Source organism: Hyperoodon ampullatus (genome assembly GCF_949752795.1).
Source record: "Hyperoodon ampullatus genome assembly, chromosome: 1".
NCBI classification, from domain to species: Eukaryota; Metazoa; Chordata; class Mammalia; order Artiodactyla; family Ziphiidae; genus Hyperoodon; species Hyperoodon ampullatus.
Genome location: NC_136914.1, coordinates 146062210 through 146074884, shown reverse-complemented (window position 1 = coordinate 146074884; position 12675 = coordinate 146062210). Strand labels below are relative to the sequence as shown.

Here is a 12675-nt window from a genome sequence, read left to right as displayed (position 1 = left end):
GTTATCCTCTGGGACTCACTGGGCATCAGCAGTTATAAAACGTTCATTTTGGATCCAGTCCTTCTCTTTCCACACTGTTCTTCCCTCACAGCCCTGAACTGAGGTTTTGAAGCTATTCCTTACTCCAGAGGACTTGTCATTTGGGACTCAGACTTCATCATCTTCTTTGCTTCATGGCTCTCCCCATGTCCCATCACCAGTTTCCAAGACCACAGGCTGTAGCCCAAGTCTCCCACTTCCCCACCAGCCCCAGCCTCTATGCACCTAGAAGGAACCAGGCTGAACAGGTGTAAAGCACCTAACTGGTACTTGGCACATGGTAGATGACCATTGCCTATAAATTTCCTTTCTTAGATCTGGAAGCTTTGAACTGGTTTCTAAAGAGCTGTATTGACTATTATGATTGAGTATAGTGATAAAAGAACTGTATTTTAGACATGAAATATTTTGGATATCACTGACTCAGTCTTTAAAACCACTAACTTCTGCACTTAGACAGTGAGACTGCCATTTAGATAGAAATCATATCCATGTCTAGGCATCCACTCAATATGTCCGTATCTATATAGTTTTTAAAGACGTTTGAGATCTTTCCCTTGCATGGAAATGGAGTATGGTTGGCCTGCTTATACTCAGAGAAGCCTTTTCCACACAAATAAAATTCCAAGACAATAGAGATTTTGATCTGATGTAAGTTCCTTTGTGTAAACAAGCTTACATAGCAAAATGATGCAGATAAATGTAGATGAAATGGACTTTACAAAAATAAATGAAACTATATTATGTTTCTCTAGTATAAAAATAGATCAAATGGTAGGAGGACAAAAATAGGTGAAGTGGTAACAAAAACTGACTTGTGAAATCAGAGGGTCAACTCTGACATTTTTCTCTCTAGGCCTTTTCTAATAGTTTTGTTGCTAGGGCTACAATGTTTTTGCCAGATTGGAACAGGATTGTCAACTCTAATGGAGATTAAGTAGCTTTCCCAGCTAGATTTTTTTTTTTTAAATAAGCACAGGTTAATACTGCTGACTTTCAAAGCCATATTCAAGAATGGAAAGATTGCTAAAGATCTGTTTTTAGAAAATATAACTAATAAAATGTGAAGTTTAGCAGACAGGTTCTATTCCATAGTTGTTCCAACACAAACCTTTATCATGGTCACATTGAACAAAGTAACTTGAAATATAATTTCATACACTGAGTAAAAAAAGAATGAGAAAATGTTATTTACAAGTTAAGCCAAAAATTAATTCCCCGAGGAGTAACCGAGGTAGTTAAATGAACAATTCTTCTGATTAGTTGGAAAACTGTTTCACAGATCCTTGAAAATTCACACTTGATTTATTCTATAAACAATATAGATAAGGCATAGGATAAAATCCTCTCTGTTTTGGTTCCTTCTATTCATTGGTCAAAGTCGTCTGAGGAAAGTGTAAATACAAACTCACCAATGAAACTCAAAGCCCAGTAAAGGAAAAGTAATTTGTTCTGGACACTCAATTGCTAAAAGGATGTAGAAGGTAAGAACCATTAAGAAAACAGTGAAGAATTGCTTTTGATGTGCTTGTTGTGGAGTCAAATGAGCTTCCTTGGCTGAGGTCAAAAGAGGCCGTCTAAACTTTAAAAACATAGTGCCATTTGCATGCCCATTGACCCCACGATTCTGCTTGTGCACTAAAGCCTGAGAATTAAATGAAATAGTTCATGTAAAGTGCCTAGCAAAAGAGAGATGCTGTGTTTTTCCCTCTGATGTCTTCATATTTTTGTAGACAGAAATCCCAATGTTAACTTCCAATAAGAAAAGCAGAGGGCTTCCCTGGTGGCGCAGTGGTTGGGAGTCCGCCTGACGATGCAGGGGACAGGGGTTCATGCCCTGGTCCGGGAAGATCCCACATGCCATGGAGCACTGGGCCCGTGAGCCATGGCCACTGAGCCTGCGCGTCCGGAGCCTGTGCTCCGCAACGGGGGAGGCCACAGCAGTGAGAGACCCGCGTACCGCAAAAAAAAAAAAAAAAAAAAAGAAAAAGAAAAGCAGAATATTAGTCTAATTTAGAGTCAGAAGAAATTCACTTTAAGTATTACATTAGTGTCACCTGGTGGAAAATACAGGCATTACAATGTAACATCATAGCTATTCTGATCTTTCACAGAAAATAAAATTAAGATAAATTTTACAGACTAAGCAATTAAATGGAAACAGAAGGTAAAGAAAAATTAAATGTCTATGTGGATACCTACTTTATTATGCTTATGATTTTGGAGTTCATATGCTAAAGTATATAGGAGGTTAATGAACCTAAGAAACTTGAATGCATTCTAATAGTAACATTTATTCAGCATACATGTTTTTATATAGTGATTAAAAATGGAGGCGTGTAGTCTTTATGCTATTTTGAATCTCTTCGTACGCATCATGTGTCAAAGAACCTCCCTTTCCAGTTTTCAGATCAAAATTCACTGTGGGGTGTCCTGAGGAGTACCTTAAATAGCCAGTTGTGTTTCACAGAATACGGGATAGAGATAAAGAGCCATCCCATTTGAGATACCATGGATGGAGAAAACAAATGATGTTGCTTTAAATGTGAGCCCTGAAAATTACAAAATCAATTGCTCTGAGCCAGGGAGGGGTTTGAATATTTGTGAACACAACAGCAAACAGATCTATTACAGGGTCAGCAAACTACAACCCGTGTGCCAAATATAGCCCACCGTCTGGTTTTTGTTATTGGAACACAGCCATGCTCATTCGTTTACCTGTTGTCTAAGGCTGCTTTCAAGTTAGGACGGAATCACTTGAGTAGGTGCAAGAGACCATATGGCTGCAAAGCCTAAACTAGTATCTGACCCTTTACAGAAAACGTTTACCAACCCCTGGTCTATTAGATCCTTTCACCATATTTTCACACCTCTCCCCCATCTCCTTGGGAGGAGTATACTTCCCTTCCCCACTGAAGTTTGGCTTAGCCATAAGACTTGCCTTGGCCAGTGGAATGTGGAAAAGTGTCAGTGTGCAAGTTCTTGGCCAGTGGAATGTGGAAAAGTGTCAGTGTGCAAGTTCTGAAACTAAGCTTCAAGAATTCTGGCTAGTCACTGCCCTTTCAGTGGTAGAACAACACATGACCTGTAGACTTAGGTGAGAATGAAGACAACACCCCAGCTGACCTGCAGACTTGAAGGAGGAAAAAATGCTTATTGTTGCTATGTTATGGTTGTTTGCTCTACAACAAAAGCCAGTGGAGACATGAGATTGTTATACCTCTGTGTAAAAATTCCCATGGAGGCTTGACTTCTCTGTCTGATTGATGGTACTGAGAGAAGGATCCTGAAGACCAGGTGTGGTTCAGTCCCTTCTGGGGCTCTATTTCAAACCTTGATGGGCTCAACTGGAACATGGTTTCATTCCTCTACCTATGGTGAGCAAAACTGAGTCAGAGCCCAGGCAGGTCTAGAAGCCCACCAGATTCTCTTGGAATCTTAGCTTCTCTCTATTTAACATGGTATGAAGTCAGTCACAGTTCTTTCATCTATTGGTCTAAATATCTTCCTCCCAGGGTGAGCCTCAAGGTATAGAAGGAGGGCGGGACAAGTCCAGCTGGAACCTTAGGCCAAAGCTTTTCCAATCTAGCTTTATCAGTAAGGCTCATAGGTTGGCTCTCATTCACCTCCAATATGTATATTTCTGAATTGATACATAATCTGTAAGAGGTGAGAAAGATCAAGGCTGTCTCCTCAGAATCCTCACAAGAGTAAACAGTTAACATGCAAATGGTGTAAGAAGTCTAATTTAACCATGTTAACAACGTTGGCTGAGACGAAATGATCAAAGTATTTAAAAATGCAGTTTCCCCTAATTCTTAGTCTTACATCTCAGCTTGTTAAAATGCAAACAAAGCTTTTCATTGTCACTTTTTTTAAACCAGCAATCTGAGTCATTTGGATAGATCACTGGGTAACACCAGTGGTCCATTTATTACATAAAGATATGCAGAGTTCACACATTTGTCACTGAAAATCCCTGGGGCTGCCCCAGTTCTCTGGTTTTCAGCCTTTCCTTTGATTCTTTACATAGCTAATATTCTTTCATTAAATTTTTTCAAAGCCAGTTTTTTTCTGTTTTCAAAAAAAGAAGAGCCTAGCTGATGCAGAACTGATACTATAGAGTAACTTGCAGGCAATAGATTGTATGGCAGAAGCTCCTGTTATTGAAGGTAACATTCAAATCCAGAGCATTAATTTCTGGACATAACTCTTAAAGGAGAGAGAAGTACCATAATAAATCACAAAAGTAGTAATATTAGGACCACTTAATTTGTCAGAAACATAAATGACAGAAATGTGTTATCAGCAATATATAATGTTGCTGCTGGTGAGCTTTTTTGGGGCAAAAACCACATTTTATTATTCCCATTGTTTAACAAAGGGGCATTCAGTGTTTCCTGAAGCAGTAATTGCTTTCTATAAAAACTTTCAAACATATTTCCTAAAAAATAGGACCATAATTTTCAACTCTCTCCATATTTTTACTCAAGCTCTATTTCTGCTTTCCTTCTCAATGCATATTTCAAATGTTAAACAGATTATGAACAGCTCAAGAATTCAAACGTTGACTCTTGACCATCCCTAAATAAACATTATTTCCATTTCTGAGTACCTACTTTCTTATCAGGAAGACTTGTGGGTGAACCTCAGTTAGACAGCTTCAACAACTCTTTAGAGATTGGCCTTTGCAACAGCATTCACGATACCCATCATCAAAAATTGGCACCTATTTGTCCAGCAGCTCTAAGAGATGAAAGGGTGTAAGACATTTTCCTTTATTCTTAACAAGCACACAATTGGATCAGAGAGAAGATTATCCAGGTGAAATAATAAAGACAAATACATAATGAAGTAAACCTGTTTGGTTACTTCATGGTCCTTTGCCATATATTTTCCTCTCCTTCATAAGATCTCAAGCTTCAGTACTGTAATAAATACTACAGTACTACACGATCCGCAGCTGGTTGAATCCAGGGGTATGGAGTAACCACAGATATGGAGGGCTGGCTGTAAGTTATACTGGGATTTTCAACTGCTTGGAGGGTCAGTGATCCAGTCCCTGCACTGTTCAAAGGTCAACTGTATATGGAAAATTAGACTAACAATAGGCTAAGAGTATAGAAAGGTTCTACAATCTAAAATTTGCTAAACTGAATTAATTACAAAGGACATTTATCATTTTACAAAAAGAATGTTTATTTTAAATCTACTGTTATGAGATGAAGCGGGTACAATAAAAGCTTGTCCATTAATTTGAAAGTACCTCAAGACTTACTCAACTTTGAATTCTTAGGCCCTACAACCATACTAGGCACAAGAAATAACATGCTGTACTTAACGCATCATAACTATTTAGCTGTATTAACACCACAGCAATATAAAAATATTTTAAGACAAATTTAAAACATACACATTTAACTTTATTTCATCATTGTCATTTAATGCTTGATTTTATAAAACATAAAAGGACATTCTTAAAAGTTTGGTATCATAGCAATTTGAACAGTAGGAATATCCATAGCTTCATGGGTTCAAGTTATATAAATAAAAACCAAATAATTGGAAAGTTTTTCAATATGGAAACTATACAAATGAAATAAATGGCAAAAGGACCTAATAAGAGCAATATTTTATTACTTATGGACTATCATTAGTTACTTTCAGGATCTAAACAAATATTCTGAATATTCGTATTTCTTTTGCTCTATTTTATATTTAAATATTTCTGTATATTGAGTCAAGCTGCTTGACCAAAAGGTCTGATTTAGAAAGACATTTAGCTTTATGGCAAAAGTTTTTCCATCTACAGTACTACCTTCAAAGGAATTGACATTACAATGCTAATGAAATCTGCTAGTTCCCTTTGAAACAGTGTGCAATAACTTACATCAGCCCTATGGAAAGTGAAACAGGTACCAAGGAATGAAACAATTATGCACAGATTCAGTAAAGTATAATGTTAAGTTTTCCCCATCTAAAAATTAACCAATGAAATATATCAACTAAAGTTGATTTGGTTTCAGGAAAACCACATTTGAGAATATAAGTACATTACTGTCTTTAGCTCATCCTCAGTCATTGACAGGAATTTTGTAGGCTACCATGCTATTTACTTTGTGAATTGTAGTAGTAAATGAACGAAGACGAACTTCTTCAGAATTGGTAATGAACTGTGGTCCTGACTCTTCCCACTTTTCAGGTACAACCAAATCTTTGTCTGTATAAATCAGGAGATCAAATGAACCTAAATTGGGGATAAAATAATTAAGGTACATTATTTTTTCAAAAGTAAAACTACCTGCCCTGTCTCCCTCACATTTTGAACCACACAGTGTTAGAAATGTAGTTTAGCCTGGTCTGTAAAACTAGTTCACTGCTTTTCTTCAATGGAAATTTACTGTAGTACAGAAAATATTGCACTCCTTTCACTTTATCTTATGAAAAATTCAAGTTTTTTTCTTTAAAGAAAAAACCGTTAAAAATATTTGTAGAAAGTATATAATCAATCACATGGGATAACATGAATGTAACCTACAGTAAAGCTAACTTCTTGGTTCTGTGACTGATATATCCTAGTGCCTAGAAAAAATTTAATAAAGGGGTAAGTCTTAAAATAGTAGCTTAGTCTTTTCCCCAACAAATTTAAGGCAATGTGACGTTGTATAATACTTACAGGAAACTTCCAACAGTGGCAGAAATGTCACTGTAGCTGTGATCTGTCTGATCACTGAGCGGATTTCATCTTGGATAGCTTTCTGAGACTTTTCTCTGGGTGCACTACCAAAGAAACCAAATCAATTAATTTACGTTTTAACGAGTTATTTAAAACATTTGTAAGATTATTTATCTAATTAAATGATTCCAAATTCAAATAAGTAATACATTAAAAAGGAGTTTTTTAGAAAATGAGTACATTATTAGGACCCATAATACCACAGTAGGCATAGTATGTATTTTTATTATTTCATTTATCCTTCCAATCATTTTTTATGGTTGGTCTTAGGATCAGGTCATTTTGTATCAGATGACCAGAAAATTTGCCAAGTGCTTCAAGTTAGGGAAACTTCAGTACCTATTAAAAAAAAAATAACAGTGGTATCTAAAATATTTAATTGGTATAATCATTTTGGCATTTTTAGTAACGCCTAAATGTCTAATTCCCTATTGTCTCAAATAAGATATTAAATTGTATATCAAATTATTTTTATAAGCTAAACATTTCCTAAAAGAGACCAAAGGCTTCAGAAGCAAACTACATTTCATTATGAGAAATGGTTCTGAATTTACAGGTAAGTATGCCTAGGACAGTGCTAGTCATTAGCATATAATGATGGGTATTTCCCATTCAGGTAGTCTGGAAACGTCAGCGTTTATGAAGTGTCTTAGGAAATTTATGGCATTAAGTGAAATACAGTAGATCTGCATCTTAAGCTGGGGGAGTCTAGGATAATCCCTTATGCTTAAACAATTGATAAAATGGGCCACCTAGTATACTGTATGGAGTTTTGCATATACCACCATAAATACAATTTGAAATTCGCCAATTTAGACTAAAGGCAATACTATACAAGTCAGTGACATGCCAAAGTAAGCACAGTTCTTTTCCACAGAAGACTGAAGATCAAATTAAACATCCTAGAAAAAACTATACCTTATATGAAAATTGTTCAATATAATTAGAACTCATTTTGTAAAGAAAACAAGTTTTAGAACAAGCATATGGAAGTGGAAATAATTTAAATTCCTCCTTACCTGTCATCTTTTGCAGTCTTGTCACACTCAATATCAAATTGCCATCTTTCAAGGACCTCACCACTTTCAATATTTGAGATGACTACCACCAATTTCTGCACTGAACACTTGTATAACCATTCTGTAACACATAACAAGGCATCTTTTTTGGTTCACTGCATTACAAAGCAACTCTTTTCTCGGGTCCCACTTCCTATCCTCAGCAAATTTCTACCACTGCTATTTTGGATCTCCTCCAAATTATACAGAAAACTTGCCCCATCAATAACCTAGCTCCTGTTTTCAAATTCTCAGTATTTATACCAGGTATAGCACTGGGTGCTGAGGATAGGATCGTAAACATTCGGTACTTCCATCCTAATCCAAGGCAAGAGTGTAGGAGATAACATTAACCTAATCACTGCACCAGTTAACATGAAATTAAAATTGTAACTGCTATGCAGGTGCAAAATGTGGTACAATGAAAGCATAAAATAGGAAAATTTGACTCAGTCAGAAAGGGTTTGAGTTTAGTTCTAAGAGGTTCCACACTAAATAACCCAAGTGCAGCCCTATGAATGACTATGGGTGATTTAGCCCTGAAGTTAATGAAAATACAATGATGTAATTTAAAAAATGAAGTTACTTAAAACAACAAAAAAAATGATTCGTGAATTTTAAAATTAAAAAGGAAAAAAAAAAAGATGAGAGTTGTAGCATTTTTTAGAACTAATAATTTGGAAGGTCAAATGGGTAGGTAAGGCAAAATATCCCACAACACAGAAAAATTAGAAATGGGATTCCTAAGTGGAGAGAAACATGAAAGAGAAACTAATAGGAATTCTAGAAAAATAAAGAAAAGGAATAGATGGAGAACAAATATTGATCCAACAATACTGCAACTTCTTGAGCAAAAAGGAAAAAATGAGTGTTCAGATAGAAAAGGCAACTGACTCAGGCAGGATTTTAAAAAAAAATGACAAATGGAAATAGGTGAAAATAAGAAAATTCTAATGAGCGCTCTGTTATTTAGTAGTTCTTCTTTTTTAAGTTTAGTCCCCCAGGTTGAATTCAGTTTTAGTTCCTTCATCTTTATATAATGATGGTTTTAGACTGCAAGCAGCTACAAAAAAATATATTAAGTATAGTGGATTTTTTTCTCAGATAATCAACACCATCGTAATAGTAAAATTCAAACATGTTCCATCTGGTCACATAAACTCCGTTAATGGAGATTGTTTTCTTAAGCCATATCAAAGTGTGGTGGAGGAAGGGTGGGACGTCTTTCAATTTATATGCATTTGCTTCCTCCCAGCTGATTCACTGTGGGGTGGTAGTGTTTTACACCACCATGTTCAGAGCTGAAAAATGAGCACCAAGATGCTAGAAAATGTGGATCATAGAAGGCCTGCAAAACTCAAAACTGTTTCCAACAATTAATTACCTTTCAGTTGTTCCACCACATTATTTAGGTATTTTATGAGTTCAGGATCAGTAGTTACAAGCAAGGTGAGTCCATATTTCTGCACTCGAGTAAAGGTTTCGGACGGATATATGCCACGCTGATATAAAATGCTGTTGATGCCAAATGCTGAAAACAAGAAATATTAAAGTCATTGTCACTTTGTAACTTCGGGAAATAAAGCATATTTAGATGTGGCTATGGTTTCATTAATGGTGTAAAGCTGTAAATGTCTAAACACACGTGTTTGTGTGTTTTGCTGAAAGCAGAATAGGTACAAAGTGGCATTAAAAATCCTTAAAATCTTGCTTCTAAGTAAGAGAGAAAGTGATACCTGCATTTATGTGGCAATAAAAGAAAAATGCCAAACTGCATTAATCTCCCAGTGGCAAATTTCATTTCATTGTAAAACAAGTCCAAATTCAGACTGTATGGTTAGAGGATGTCAAAATAGGCAACCGACTGACTAGTCCAAAGCCCAGGCAAGCCTCTCCCCTTTTATCCTCACAAGTTCTGCCAGGTTCTATCAGAAAGTACAACTGGCCTGGTCCAGAACGGCGCTTCCCGAACTCTAGTCCATCACCGTCGACCAGTTTCACCTTGCGGGGGTGATGGTGAGGGGTGATCTCTGCACTTTAAAGAAACGCTCCCGGCGAAGGGGCTGTACCGCGAAGCAGGCCTCAGCAGCACCTAGGCGTCCTCCTCCATCATTAGCAATGCGTCCGGAGGAGGCGCCTGCATCCGCCTCTTCCGAGATTCCTCCTGCCGGGCAGGATGCCGGGGCTGAGAGGACTTAGGTTCGGGGCCGCTCCGGCCCACCCGGCTTCCCCCCGCCTCGGAAGCCGAGCCGCGGGACTGCCGGGCGGCCTGGGCTCCGTTCTCCCCGCCCTACGGCCCGCGCGAGGACTTACAGAAGAACTCGGCCACGATTTCGGCGCTTCCGCGCAGGGTGATGCCTTGCTCCCGGGAGAGCTGCAGCGCCATGGCCAGGCCCACGGATGACAGCACGCGCTTCCACCCGGCAGACAGCAACACCAGGGGTTTCCAGAGCAGTTCCCCGCCACTCGTTTCAAAAGTAACGACGCAGGACGCCGTCGGCCCCTCGCGCAGGCGCGACAAGCTTTTAGGCTCCGCCCTACGCAGCTGGGTCCCGCAAGATCTCTGGGCCTTCGCAGGAGCGGCCTTTCGCGCAGGCGCAGTGGGTAGGCGTGGTGACGCTGTTCCCAGCGGTTAGGCTCGGGAGGATCCCCATTGGGCACCGGTAGTTGTGGTCGGCGGGCTGCCTGGCGCACAGCGGGGGGAAGATGGTAGGTCAAGGTTTTAGTGGCCGCTCCCTAGGTCTGGGGACAGAGCGACCAAGGAGCACAGTTCCCGAGTTTGAAAGATATTCTGAAAGTGATATGAACTGTCCGCTAGCTGCGGCATTAGTGGCCCCAGGGATCCTTAGTGGACGGTTGGAACTTGCTAGATGCTTTGGGAATTCGTAAAGCAACTGCGTGCGCGGCAGCCCAGCCAGTTTTAGGGGGATTACTGTGTGGACGGCTTTTCTTGAGAAATTGGGTTAGGGGTTAAAGGGACGAACTGCTTGCATTTTCCTATCCCTTGTCTGTTCTGGGATCAGCTCATGTTTATGCCCCGCCCCGCCCCCCTGCGAGGCGGGGTCTGGGGGCCGCAGGAGGCTGCGTCTGCTGGGCCAGCTTGCATTGTGTACCCCTCCACCCCTAGGCGACTGGTCAGGAATAAGGTCACTTCACCAAAAAGGCCCATCAGCACTGAAGAGCTTTTCAGTGAATTTTGACTCACAAATTAAATGACTTTTAATGTTAGGATGAGAAGTATTAAGGAGATAGTGCACAGCTAATGTTCATGTGAGATGCGAAACAATTTTATACTTAAAGCAGGTGGGAAAATTATTCGTAAAATGAAGTCTGAGAAACTTAACTACCAGATGTACTGTTACTTAATTATATGAGAAAAATGCCTGAGCGTATTCGTTTTCTATTGCTGCGTAACAAATTATCATAAATTAGTTTAAAACAACACCCATTTGTTATCTCAGTCTTTAGGTCAGGAGTCTGGGACATGGCATAGCTGGGTGCTCTACATAGTCTCATAAGTTTGAAGTAAACGCACCTGTCTGCAGGTGGGATCTCATCTAAAATCTGGGGTCCTCTTTTGACCCCCTTGGTTCCTGGCAGAATTAATATCCTTGTTCTTAGATTGAGGTTCTCATTGGCTTGCTAGCTGTTGGCCAGAGGCCAGTCTTGTGTTTTTGCCAGGTAGCCCTTCCATAGGCCTTCTCACACTTCCAGTCTCTCAGACTTCAGGGAGGTCCTTTTAAAGTGCTTACATGATTAGGTCAGTCCCAGCCAGATAATTTCCTCTTTGTTGAAGCTAATCTTCAAAGTGGTTTTGCCTCATAATTACATGTCTGGCCACACTCAAGGGGAGGGATTATATAGTATGTGCTCCCTAGAAGCCACAAATTTGGGGGGCCATCTCAGAGCTCTGCCTAGTCACAGTGTTAGGTATCAGAATTTGATCAGTTTGAAGAGTGAAACAGGTATAATAGGTAATAAGCTGACTTGACCCTGTGAAATATTTTCCTTACATTCTTTAGTCTCTGTGGTACAAGTGTGTATGCGTGTGTTTAAATTACCACCTTTTCATTCCTTCCACCAGGATTTTGGGTTAGAGCCAGAATTCTGGCATCAGGCTGGTAGAGCATGATGCCCACCTTACTTCATATATAAATTGTCTCTCTTTCTAAGGAACTTACTACTTAGCACTTCAGGAAAGACTTCCTTCAGTTTCATAATAATATAGTAGATGCAAATAATCGTTAGTATAATTTTGGAGATTCTAGAAGACTGGCAAAATATATGAGATTTCCATATATAGAGGAAGTATTTGTTAATACTTTGTGTTCTAGGAGGAGGTGTAAGAAATGATTAAGGCTTAGAAAGCATGGTCTGTGCTTTTTGAGGATTTGTAATCTAGTTTTGTTTAAATATGCATACTTAAAAAACAGTTGAAGTCTCATAAATTTGATCTTATCTGGCTTATGCCTACCTGGCAGCCTCCTTTCAGGTTACTATCCTAACCTGCCTACTCCTTTAGTAACATTTCAAACTCAGGGCTTTTTGTAAGGTGCTTTCCTCTGCCCAGAAATTGAGTTTTATCTGTTCAAATTTCTGATTATATTCATACTTTTTAAACTTAAATGTTACTGCGTTAAAGAAATTTTCTTTTACCCCTCAGAGTATAAGGTTCTGCTCTTATGTAGAACTCTCATAGCATCCCATAGTGCTATTTCAGAGCACTGCTTTCACTGTTGCAATGAAAACAATTACATTATCATTATTTAAAGATATCTTTTGTATCTTCCTATTTCGGCAGAGGATTCATGATGACATTTATTGGGTGCCCCACAAATATTT

The 12675-nt window shown here is 38.8% G+C and overlaps 1 protein-coding gene across 1 annotated transcript; it reads right to left on the bottom strand.

Annotated features, from left to right (window-relative positions):
- Positions 1–6113: 6113 nt before the first annotated feature.
- On the bottom strand, positions 6114–10219 carry MAD2L1 (mitotic arrest deficient 2 like 1; the record flags this gene model as incomplete). Its single annotated transcript, XM_079714640.1, has 5 exons — positions 6114–6286; positions 6716–6819; positions 7795–7915; positions 9218–9364; positions 10147–10219. The coding sequence occupies 5 exons, from the start codon at positions 10217–10219 to the stop codon at positions 6114–6116; spliced, it is 618 nt and encodes a 205-aa protein (XP_079570766.1).
- Positions 10220–12675: the final 2456 nt, after the last annotated feature.